The sequence below is a fragment of the Manis javanica genome, chromosome 9 (genome assembly GCF_040802235.1).
Source record: "Manis javanica isolate MJ-LG chromosome 9, MJ_LKY, whole genome shotgun sequence".
NCBI lineage: Eukaryota > Metazoa > Chordata > Mammalia > Pholidota > Manidae > Manis > Manis javanica.
Genome location: NC_133164.1, coordinates 5,862,914 through 5,875,066, shown reverse-complemented (window position 1 = coordinate 5,875,066; position 12,153 = coordinate 5,862,914). Strand labels below are relative to the sequence as shown.

Genomic DNA, 12,153 nt, shown 5'->3' with positions numbered 1-12,153 from the left:
GTGAAAGATCCAAGAGATAATGAGAAAGACTCGACCATGTAGAGATACATTTAAAAAGGGACAATCGATAAAGTGACTCAGGGTGATCACTACAATCTGCAAAAGTGTGGCAAACAGATTGGTAGGTGTTCCTAAGACCCTTTAAGGGATCTGAGAGGTTAAATCTATTTTCATCATCCTAATATGAAGACATTTATTTGCCTTCTTCACTGTGTTGACATTTGCACAACTGAAATAAAAGGAGATAGTTCTAGAAGGATCTTATCCATCTATTTCAACACAAGACAGGCTCAGCACATACTAGACCCTCAATGGATAGTTAATAAATACCCACTGATATTTAAGGAATCAACACACATTTACTTTTAGCTGATTAGACAACTATGAGTAATATTTTAACAAGAACAGGTTGTTGAAAAACTAACTACACACTTGTCTATGTCTCTAAATATTTATGGCTGTCTGTTCAGTAAATTCAGTGAGTCTTTTTAAGATTTATTTACTGAGACATATTTTACATGACATAAAATTCACCATATGCAAGGGACTTGAGTGTGTGTTACTATAGTATAGTCACTGTATTGTGTAGCTGTTCCTTCTATGTAAATCTAGAACAATTTCATCCCAAAAAGAAACCCTCAACATATTAGCACATAGACCCAACTTCCCTGTCTCTAGCTCCTGGAAACTACTAATCTACTTTCTGTCTCTGTAGATTTGCCAAATGCAGACAGTTCATAGAAGTGGAGTCATATCTATGTGTACTTTTGCATCTAGTTTCCTTCACTTGGCATAATGTTTTCAAGGTCCATATTGTATCAAGTAACAGCATTTCACTCCCTGTTATTACAAATAGACCATATTTGTCTATCCATTCATTCATTGGTGGACTTTCTTTTTCTACTTTGGTATCATCAGGATGCTATGAATATGCATGGACATGTTTTTGTTTGGACATAATATGTCTCACTTGTCTCAGGCATTTATGTAGGAGTGGAATTTCTGGGTCAGAAGGTAATATTATGTTTAACCTTTTGAGAAACTAACAAACTGTTTTCTACAGTTGCTGCACCATATTGCATTCCCACTAGCAATGTAAAAGGGTGACAGTTTCTTCGCATCTTCCCCAATCCTTGTTATTGTTCATTCTTTTACCATAGCCATTCTTAACTGATGCCAAGGGGTTTCTCCTTATAGTTTTAATTTGTATTCCATAATGACTAATGATGTTGAGCACCTGGCCATTTGCATATATTTTTTGGAGAATACGTAGTCAAATGCTCTGACCAGTATTTAATTGGGTTTTCTATTATTGCTGAGTTGTAAGATATATTCTAGATACTAAATCCTTATCAAATAGGTATTTGCAAATATTTCCTCCCATTCTGTTTGTTGGCTTTCACTTTCTTATAGTAGCCTTTGAGGCACAAAAGTGTTTAATTTTGATGAAAACTAATTTATTTTTCTTTGGTTTCTTGTGCTTTTGGTGTTATATCTAAGAAAACAATGCCTAATTTCAAAGACACAGATTTTCCTTTTGTTTTCTTCTAAGAGTTTTATAACTTTAGCTTTCATGTTTAAGTATTTTATTCATTTTGAGTTAACTTTATGTATGGCGTAAAGGGTGGAGGGGTCTGGATTCATTCTTTTATAGGTAGATATCCAGTTTCCTCAGCAAGTAGCTCAATTTTAATGTTTAATCGTTACTGTTCTGTTGTTACGGGATGAACAATTCCAGAAAAGCTCTCTCTGACAGCTATTTTGGTTTGCTAAGCACATTCCCAGTTTTCTTTATCCCTCTAACAGACTCTGTTTTTTCCTCTCACCCAGGAAACTTTTTTGGGTTCCTATAGTTGGGGTCCTTCTGGGATAGCCTATGCAGAAGAACTGGCGGGTAGTTAAAGCTTACACCCCCTGTCATTAAAAATGAGGCACAGTACTTAAGATATTAGACTTAAGAGAAAAAACTTAACTTTATATAGTGTCTGGCTGTGAAACCCTTACAGGGTGACATGAACATCTTGCAGCTTTATGGACAATCAGAAGAAGGACGTCCCTCTGGTCCAGACTTCAGCTGTAGCCATTCTGCTTCTCAGCCCCTATAACCAACCAGCCCTATAATGATGCCCAAAGAGAGGGCAGGGTATTCATGAAACTTTGTAAAAACTTGAAGAACCTGATCCTAACTTCAGACCCAGACCTCTTCAAAGTGGTTCCTATTATAAAATAATAGTTTAAGAAAATATGAGTGTCATATAAAGCAACAGATGTGTCCCACTGAAGTGTTGTCTCCCTTTTCACTTTATACTAGAGGTACATACAAAAACCCGGGGTTGTATTAGGATGAAACAACAATAACAGCCTAGATCTGATATGACAGCTGCTGACATTTTAATCTGGAAAGAGAAAGGCATATTTTAAGCTGGTGAAATAGTCTTTGAGCTCATCTAGCCCAGATGAAAAATGCAAAACCCAGAGGAACCATGTGACTTGTCCAGGGGCACATCGCTAGTGGGCTGCACTGAGGCCTTGAAAGTAAATTAGGTGGAGAGCTAGAATAAGAACGTGTTTGTTCTCGCTTCCATAATAAAGCCTTTCAGCTATAAGACCACTGCCTATATTTACAGGGCCTATGGACTTTTCTGCTTTTTTTCTCCTCCTTATCACAAGTCTCTTGTCTAAGAAGAAAGGCAAGAAAAGCAGCTACAGTTTCTTTGGAAACACACTGTTAAACTGAGTTTCATTTTTGCAAGATTGCAGATTTCTTTTGAATAAAAAATTATAGTTTCTAAAAATGGCTATGAGTCTAAAATGTGCATATGATTTTTGTATCGTGTAATATTTTGAAAAATTAAAGGGAATGGAAACAACTCTCTATAGCCAAACTCCTTGGCCTTTACAAAAGCAGTTTGGTTATATTTATTCACTCAGAAATATTTATGAAGTGCTAAATATCTGAGCATATTTACATTTTACAATATTTTACAGAGAGTAAAATAGGCATTCAATTTAGGAAAACCAAACAAAAATCAGTGATAGTGTTACAGATTGTCATGAGTATGAGATGTGATATATAAACTGAACAAATTTTTTTGGCTCATTAACTGACTTACAGTTAATAAAAAAGTTATTATAATATTTTAAGGATAGTACATTAAAAAGTTTTCTTTGCTCATGACATTACTTTCTATTGTTAATGAAATAAAAGCCACTCAATATGCTTTTAAAAATAGTTTACATAATTTTGCTTAAGGGAGCAACAGGCTGTAGGACTGTGAGCTGAGAGTGATGCTAAATCACATTTTCAGGTTGGCAGAATATCTTTCTAAAATTAATACTGGGATGGTATTTAAGATACATAAAGTCCGTATTCTTCAAGACCCAGAATTATGCTAAATTTATAAGTCATGACTAATTCTGACATTTATATATATACCACTTAACTGCTGAAATGTCGTACAGTGTCAATAGCATACAGCCACGTTGTAGTTCACTTGGTCTGCAAGCGATGAAATCATGCAAATCTCTACACATTTTTAATTTGAGAGAACTACATTATGTTGTATGATGTAAACAGACTGAAACTCGATTAATTTTTACCATACTCTTTGAAACGTAGTTAAGTCCACAGGAAATGTGAAGAACTCACCTCAAATTGACACTAGCACTAAGTTAAGATCTGTGGGAAAAATGGTGCCCTTACTAAAACTCAGCGGCAGCCACAGGAGCGCCACAGTCGAGCCATCGGTTGGCCTGTGGCTTCTGGGAAACATCTTAATGTGGTGGATGTTTTTCAAGGTCAAGGTAAGACCTTCAGCTCTCCAGGTTGAGAATCCTGCTTGTGTGGACAACCCAGATACCAGCTTCTTGACGGACACACACTAACAAAGCTCACAGGCAAATGATGTTTACTCCATCATGCAAATATGTTTGGTTGCAATGAGAGATCAGTCTGTCGGGAAGACAAACTGCTTACACGGGCTGGTCGGTTCAGCTGCTCTGCATTTAAATACCTATTTGACTCACCTGGACTTACACTCTAGTAAAACGTCATTTATTATTTGGAAGTCCACAGTTAATTCATACATAGAACAGGTGGCAAAGTATCTGCCCTAACTCACAATACATCTGTAAAGGTAAAGTAAGATTAATCATTTTGAAATATACATACTCTTTCAGAAAATATAAGATATTAAACTAAACAAGAAAAGTAGTAAAGAGCTCTATATCATATGTAAACAATTAAAGAAGTTTATGAAGTTGTACAAGAAGTGTTTCCTTCTATTCCATGATAGTCGACATTATTTTATCTTAAGTTTTTCAGTCCAAGATACTAAGATGCAGTAGTATCATTTTCATGAGCATGTGTCATTACTGACACTAGATTCAATTTTTTTTTTCAATTCTATGAATACCTTTGGATTTCAGCAAATCTATATGTAGCATCTACAGAATCCCTTGATGAATATAGCTCAGAATTTCTGACCAAATTTAGGATATTATTATTTAAGCTAAAACTGGCAGTGAAATTCGTTCCGTCTATTGGCTGGAGTGGGCAGGTGAGGCTGGAGGGGGTAAGCCCCCCTCTTGGATGAGCTTGATAAAGCGCAGGGCCTCGCTTCGATGGCCAAGAGCTGTCAGGGCAGGCAGTTAGGCCGCGAGCAGGGAGGAGGGGAGCGCAGCCGCCCCCCAGTCTCCGCCCAGGGACCGCCCTGTCTCCTTCGCACCGACCCCTTTCACAGTCTCGCACAGACTGAGAGGCAAAGCAGCCAGGTCGCAAGGAATTGCCCAGCTTTGGAACGTGTGCTCTTAAAGAAAACCTGTTTCTTTTGCAACCCCGAGGCCATCATAACATCATTATAACATCACTTTCATTGCTGTTAGGACCCCCACGCCCTCACCCCGCATCTGGGTTTCACTTGGGTGCTCATGGGAAGCTGGTGGACAAAAACATGCACAAAGAGGTCGGAGGTGAGCAACCAGGTTGGATACAGGGGCTGGTGTGATGATGACAAGAGAGGAGGGAGAAAATAGAATAAACTCTCATAAGAAACCAATACAAACCCGACAGGCTGCCACCCACCCTCAGGGGCTGCCTGCTCCTCTGTCTCTGGGTGTACTTTCCTTTCGCTTTGCAGAGCAAACAACCCTTTGCAGCTTTAACCCTCTATCTGGTCCCCTGGCCGAATTCTTTCCTTCAAGAAGGCAAGAACTGAGGAATTCCACAATCCACCACGTACGGCCCGGTACCATGACCGATTTCTTTTTTTCTGGCAAGAACCCTCGATTTCCTCGAGGGAATTACTCCTCTATCATGGGCCAGCTTGGGGAGGCTGCCAAGCACGACATGTGCCTTGCCCTGGACAAGGCCGGTCATTAGGGGTGCCTGTCCCAGCATGTGACCCTTGAGTAGGGGGACACAAAGAAGGAAACACCCTTGCAGCTGGCTCACCCTTGGGGTGGGGTCTGAACAAGAAGGTAGATGGGAATCTGTACAGGGATGCCTGCTGTCTCCTGCCCTTCTGAGGCAGGCTCTGTGGCTATTTCTTTAATTCTCTGGACCACCCCTTATTCTTAACACGTTAACTTTTTGCTTAAATCTGGCAGGCATGGTTGGTTTATTTTACTATTAGCTAAACAACACAAACTTGTGCAATATTTAATATACCAAGATCTTTGTTTTGTTATTGTTACATAATTACATATGTATTCCCTGGAATAGGGCATCATGGGAAAAACATACTCATACACGGTTGCCCATCATCCAGCTTGTGGGTAACTGAGCTCCAGGTAATCTTTAAGAGATCCTGTTGTGGAGTGCTACACAATTCACTAAGCCTTTCCAAAACTTACTTTCATACAAACTAACATTCTTCACCTGTCAAAGATGACTCATTAGCTGGTGATCATTATGAGACTGGTTATGCTCTTCATTTTTTGAAACTGCAGTGAGTGGGGGAATGACTATAATGGCTGTAATTGTGTTCTTAGGATGCGCTGATGTGGAATATGTCCCCTTAGCCATGCTTCACATATGCAAAACACGAGAGAAGACTTTACTGGCCCTGTGCCTTCCACTGATGAGTGGAGAAAGAAGTTACCAGTAAAAGAACACATTCCTTTTATTTTCTCTAATGCTTCTGTTCCTTCTGGTATGCTTTTAAATAAAATATAGCTAATCTTCGAAGGAACAAAAGCATGTTGATTAGGTGAATTAATAAAAAATGTGTTAGTCTATAACAGTATACTAAAGATTTCAGAAGTGAGAGATCGCTGCCCAGGGACTGGGGAACCCAGGTGCCACATAAATAAATACCTTTTTGGTCTTCATTTTTTCCATCTGGAAAATAAAAACTGATATCTGTTATGATCTTAATCAAAAGATTATCTGGGTCAGGGTAGGAAACTTCCAAGTGCTCTTTGAGCTAATTCTTCTGAGTGGATAAACTGAAAGGGATGCAAGGGATGGTTTAGCAGGGAGCTCTCCATCCACCTCTGTTTCTCATTCCACATAAAATGGAAATGATGTTTATAAAAATACTTCTACACTAAACTGCTTATGAGACTATCAGAAATTATTATTTGTAGTCAATTAAATTGAGTATTTGCACACTCATTTTTTAGTTCCTTGGAGACACTTATGGCCAGAATATTGAAAATTATTTAGTTAATTTTCCATCATCAAGTACAGAATATAAATCTTCTGTAATCATCAGGGGGTCACCCTGTATCTAAAAACATTAAAGGAGGAGACCCTTTGGACACAGGAGCCACTGTCAGAGGAAATTTTACATGTAGAGGCCAAGCCCTTCCACTTCAGCTAAAGCCCCTATCTTCCTGTTACAATCTCCTTAAATAAAACGTTTTTTAAATTTATAACACTGGTAAAGTTACAGAAGGAAAACAATCATTTTTTTTCTTCTCTGGAATTAAATAATTCTGGAGTTAACTGATTAACTCTGGAATTTAAAAATACATAACATAAAGTCAGCATCTGACACATACCCCAAACTGTACAGAAATCTGTTCATATTGGCTGATATTAAATATAAATGAAAAACATTATATTAGATTTTATATACAGAACTTCATTCTTGTCTTGGTCACTTATTAGTTAAGAAATCTCAAATACATGATTTAGTCTCTCTGAATCCCACATCTGTCTTTCATAAACTATTTACAATACCTACAGAATAGGTCTGTGTTATGGCTTAAATAAGATACTATATATGATACATGGTAAACTGCTATCTAAATATCTATTATTGTTATTATAGTCAGGTGTGAAAATTGATATTGAGAGCGAGGAATCTCTCTCAACAATTAACCACAAAAATCAATGGTGGTTGAGATTTTCATGTAATTGATATTAAAATTATAGCATTTTCAATGAGCATTTTTATAAACCATGAATAGATTTAAATGAAATCATTATGAATACACTCATATTACACTAAAACATAATCATATGGCAGGAATATATGAATATAAGTGCTCAGAAACAAAACCATCAGTATGTGTATTCTAGTTAAGGCATGGTGAATATTGCACAAATAAACAATATTTCTCTAAGTAGAATTTGAGATTCACAACTTGGCAGGCATTGTTGAATCAAAGCCTTTCCAATTCTGATGAAAAGAAATGCAACAATTATTCATTTTATTTGCTTTAAAATAAAAAACTCTTCAATTATGAACCTATCAAAATCATGATTGCAAATTGTGCCCTACCCTCAGGAGTTAATTTTAAAAGAAAAGTCATCAGTTTAGACTGCAAAGTCATATTTCTATTTATAATTTTTTGAATCTTTATGACTATTTTTGTGACTGTAATCATTGGAATAGTAACTTGCTTTAATTCCTGTTTGAGATATGACGGAGGCTAACCCCAAATAGTATGTTATACTGTTTTATTTAAACATTATTGTAATGTAGGATAATCGATTGTAGGAGGACATAAATATGTTGTTAAAGTTCTATGTGAGCATAAATATGCCAAACGATTTTGTGAAAGATGTGATCACATGGCAAAGAGATATGTATCTGTAATCCATTTGGGGAGTGGATGCATTGTGTCTCCACAACTAGAGAATCATGCCACACAAAAAAAGCACCATTTGGAAGAAACATTGAAACTAATTGTGAGAAATAAATTTGAAAGTTCTTCTGAAATTTTCAAGGGTAATTTTAAAGAAATGAGGAAAAATTGAAATCAGATGTAAAACAATCCAGTGTACCAGTAAACAATTTCTCATTTTCCCTGGCCATTTCTTTTCCAGAAATGTTTCTGCTACTTATAAAATTGTGACTTCAACAATTAAAACAGGATGGAAATTTTCATCATTGCCAGGCAACTCATAATTCTTCCTAGAAGTTCTCTCCACTTCCTTCTCTCTCTTTCTCTGTTTTTTGTGTGTGATTATTATTATTTGGAAAATGCTATAAATTTGTATTTTTTTTTTACAGTCACTGTCCATCAGTGTAGTAAGATGCTGTTATAAATTTGTATTTTTATAATTAATTAGAAAGATGTTCTTCAATTAGTTGTAACAAGTATTTATTACAGTTATTGAGCACCAATCATTGATGAAGTACTTAAGTTTTCAATGTGTACAAAGACATAACATTAAGCCCCTAGGTAAGCAGAGGGTCTAATGGTAATTACTTGGATAGAGATGATGTCAACACGAGGTGATAACTGCTAGACTAAGGATTCTGTCAGGTGTTAACCTTTTCTTTCAATGTTTTTATCTTTGCTAAACTGATTCCAACTCCTTTATGCCACACTGTATTACAATCACTTATTTCTTTATGGAGATATCAGAGCTAGTTTTCTCAGTAAGATATTTCTGATACTTACGGCCCTTATATAATACTTAGAACACAAATGATATGCAATATAATAACAATAACAATACTTTCAATGTAGTCTACACGTATTTTTAAATCATTTGTAATGTGCATTCTTATAATTTTGGCAGTTTACACAACGTCTTGACTTTATGAGTAAGTTACTTAGCAAATTATGTACTTTCATTACCTCATATATTGTGTGTGGGGGTAATATATATATATATATATATTTATATATATTTCCCTTTTGAAAGATTAAATATATAACAACATGTAGTATATACACTTTCTGTTTTAATAACTTTGGCAGATAAAAGAATTTAAAAACTGAATTTTTTGGAAAACTCATGAAATAAATATTAAAATATAAATACTAATTCACTTCAATTATTTGAAGCCTAAAGTTTGAAAATTTTGACAGAGGAAAATGGTTCCCATCCGGGAGTCTGGGAGAAGATTAACACATTTGCTCAATGTTTCTAGATTCTGTGGTAACGAAGGACTCTTTACAAAGTTTTCTAGGGTCAAGTGTTAAATAAAACAAATGTAAAGCAATAAACACAGTTGGAGTTTTGTCTAGTCAGTGGCAGATCATGATAATTTCACCATTTAGTCCTGATCTAAAGGGAATGTTGTAAAATCAAGATATCTAATTTTCTTGTAAAACCCAACTCAAGAGAAGTCAGTTTTCACCTGTAAGAGTACCTGTTAAGTGCAATGCAGTTAAAAATACGTCTATATGAGTCTGATCTTGCCATCTGTCCTCATTCTCTCTGTAAAATTAAGCTAAGTAGTATCACTTTGTGTTACTTTAAGATGTGTATTATAGTTTGCTTTTGTGTGTGTTTGATGTATGAATCCATTAAAACCGAATTTTGAAGACAGAACAAGCCTCAAGAACATGGGTAGCACGTGCACAGCAATTTCTGCTCATGACTAAGACATCAGAGCGACCTGCAGATCTCCCTTAATACCAGTGCTCCCAAATATTAGTATGACACAGGTTTGTCTGGTTACCTTTTCCTGCTCAGGTTCAGAGATGAACATCTTGATTCTGCCACATTCATGTGTGCAGCCAGATGCCATTGAACGGCCAAAGTCCCTGTTTCCTTGTCTGTGTCCCGTCAATCATCTCCACTCCAGGGGGCTGTTGTGAGACTGACTCAAGTAATATGTACACAGCATTTAGGGGAGTGTCTGGTAAATAGTGTATGTTATCATTATTATAAGATCATCTTGGTTAGCGTGTTCTCTTATCAGTTTGTAGTTATTAGAGAAAGTCTATGGGGTATGAGGCATTTAGACTTACAAGGATCCTACTCCAGAACAAAGGCAGGCAAACTGTGGCCCATGGGTGCCCCTTGTTTTTGTAAAGCATGTCACATAGGAACGGTTTTACATGTTTATGCAGTTTGAAAAATAAAAATAAAAAAGAAGAGAACTTAATAACAGATAAACATTATATGAAATGCTAATTTTATATAATGTCTACAAATAAATATGTACCTAAAATAAAGTTTTACTGAAATGCAACCCTATTGGTTGGTTTTTTAATTGTTCGCATCTTCTTTCCCACTACAATAGCAAAGTGAGTTGTAGTCAGAGATATTATGGCTCAGAAAGCTGAAAATACTTACATCTGGTCCTTTTAGGAAAAGGTGGGTGAATTACCTGAGGCAATTCTTTAAGTTTCTATATAAAGTTCAAATTAAACTGAGTGATCCTCAGTGACCTTCTGACCTGGTGCTAAAAAGCAGTCTTCAGAACTATAAACTACATGATCTTTTCACACTACTTACTGAGCTCTGTGATCTTGGAGAAAGTACTAATTTCTCTGTCACTTTTTTTTTTTTTTTAAGATTTCTAAAACAACAAAACATTTATTTTGAGATTTGGGGATGGGAAAACTAAGCAATAGAAATTGAACCATTATCAGTATCTAATGGGAAATTGGAAGCAACACCATCTTCTGTAGCTCGATGCTTCTCCAGTTTAGCAATCAGTTCTTTTGCTGGATTGAAGACGCCATTGGTGTGCTGGTCACAGACATAGCAGCGCGGGGTGGAGCGGAAGTGCTGCAGTGCACAGCTCTCACAGAAATAATGCCTGCACTTGGTGACAACCGGGTTTTGGAAGGTCTGGCGACAGATGAAACACTTGAATGGTATTTCCTCCTCATCGCTTCCCACTTCATAGTTTCCATCCTCACAGACACCATAGCGACCTTCATCAAGCTCACGTTCAATCTGCCACCCATGCTTGTAATCTGAACGATCATGGAGGAATTTGCAGCTGTCTCCAAAGCCACAAAAACCAGTCTCCTTGTAGTCTTTGCAAACGTCGGGCTGGTAATCCCAGCGCACGGTGGCACGCAGATGCTCGGGAGCTCGGATGGGGCCCTTCCTCACCATCCCGGAGGAAGCACCGCCCAGTGACGTACCGTTGGGCTTCATGTATTTCTGATAATTACTGATTCCCCGGTAGATCTTGTCATCTTCCTTGCCTCTCAGCCCCTCCCGGATCTTCTGGCTGCGCTCTGAGATGGCTTGTGCATCGCGCTGCTTCTCTGTGTCTAGCTCGTAGGCAGCAGTCGCCCCCATGTCCTCTGGCCCCACGGGTTTCTCCGAGCGGGTGGACTGGTAGACGACGCCGACACTCTCCGGGTGGTCCTCCTCCTCCTCCTCCTCGCCATTCAAGGCATTGCAAGGCGCCTGCTGTTTACCACCGCCACGGGTCTTCTGTATCAGCGGATTGTGGGCCGCGCGCTTCTTTTTCGGGCGGAACACAGTGCTGCCTTCGTCACCGCTGCTGCTGCAGTCGTCGGGCTCTTGGTTGCAGGGGCGCTTCCGGAGGCCTGCAGCCCCTTTTCGCCCACCAAACTTTCTGAAGAGAAAGGTGCACCCCTGACTTGCCGCCTTTACGGGAGAACGTTCCTCTGCCATTTTACAGTCCAGAGCTCCGAAACAGCTATGGTGGACTTGGTCGCGCGAGACCTGTTCACGTGACTGCACATCGTGCGTGACTGTGAATCGGCACAAAGTGGGCGGGGTCCTGGGCGGGCAGGACCAGCAGTGCGAGGGCGCCCAGAGCATCTCTCTTGGGTCGCTTCCTTTGAAGGCGCACGGGGTCCAGCCCCGCTTGCCGGCTGTCGCGGAGCTTACCGGAAAGGGGCCAGTGGGTCACCTTTAGGAAGCCTGGAGCCAAGTGTTTGGCCCGAGCAGCTGGGTAGCAATGTGGTTTGAGATTCTTCCTGGGATTGATCGGTATGATGGCCGCGTGCTTGGTCATCCCCAGAGTGGCC

General features: G+C 38.5%; 1 protein-coding gene across 1 annotated transcript; it reads right to left on the bottom strand.

Moving 5' to 3' along the window:
• Positions 1 to 10,244: 10,244 nt before the first annotated feature.
• On the bottom strand, positions 10,245 to 11,817 carry LOC108408461 (E3 ubiquitin-protein ligase RNF113A-like). Its single transcript, XM_037024842.2, has one exon. The coding sequence runs from the start codon at positions 11,792 to 11,794 to the stop codon at positions 10,760 to 10,762; it is 1,035 nt and encodes a 344-aa protein (XP_036880737.2). The 5' UTR covers positions 11,795 to 11,817; the 3' UTR covers positions 10,245 to 10,759.
• Between the last annotated feature and the right edge of the window lie 336 nt (positions 11,818 to 12,153).

Coding starts and splice junctions, on each gene's coding strand:
- LOC108408461 (XM_037024842.2), bottom strand. CDS start 11,794: ATGGCAGAGGAACGTTCTCCCGTAAAGGCGGCAAGTCAGGGGTGCACC.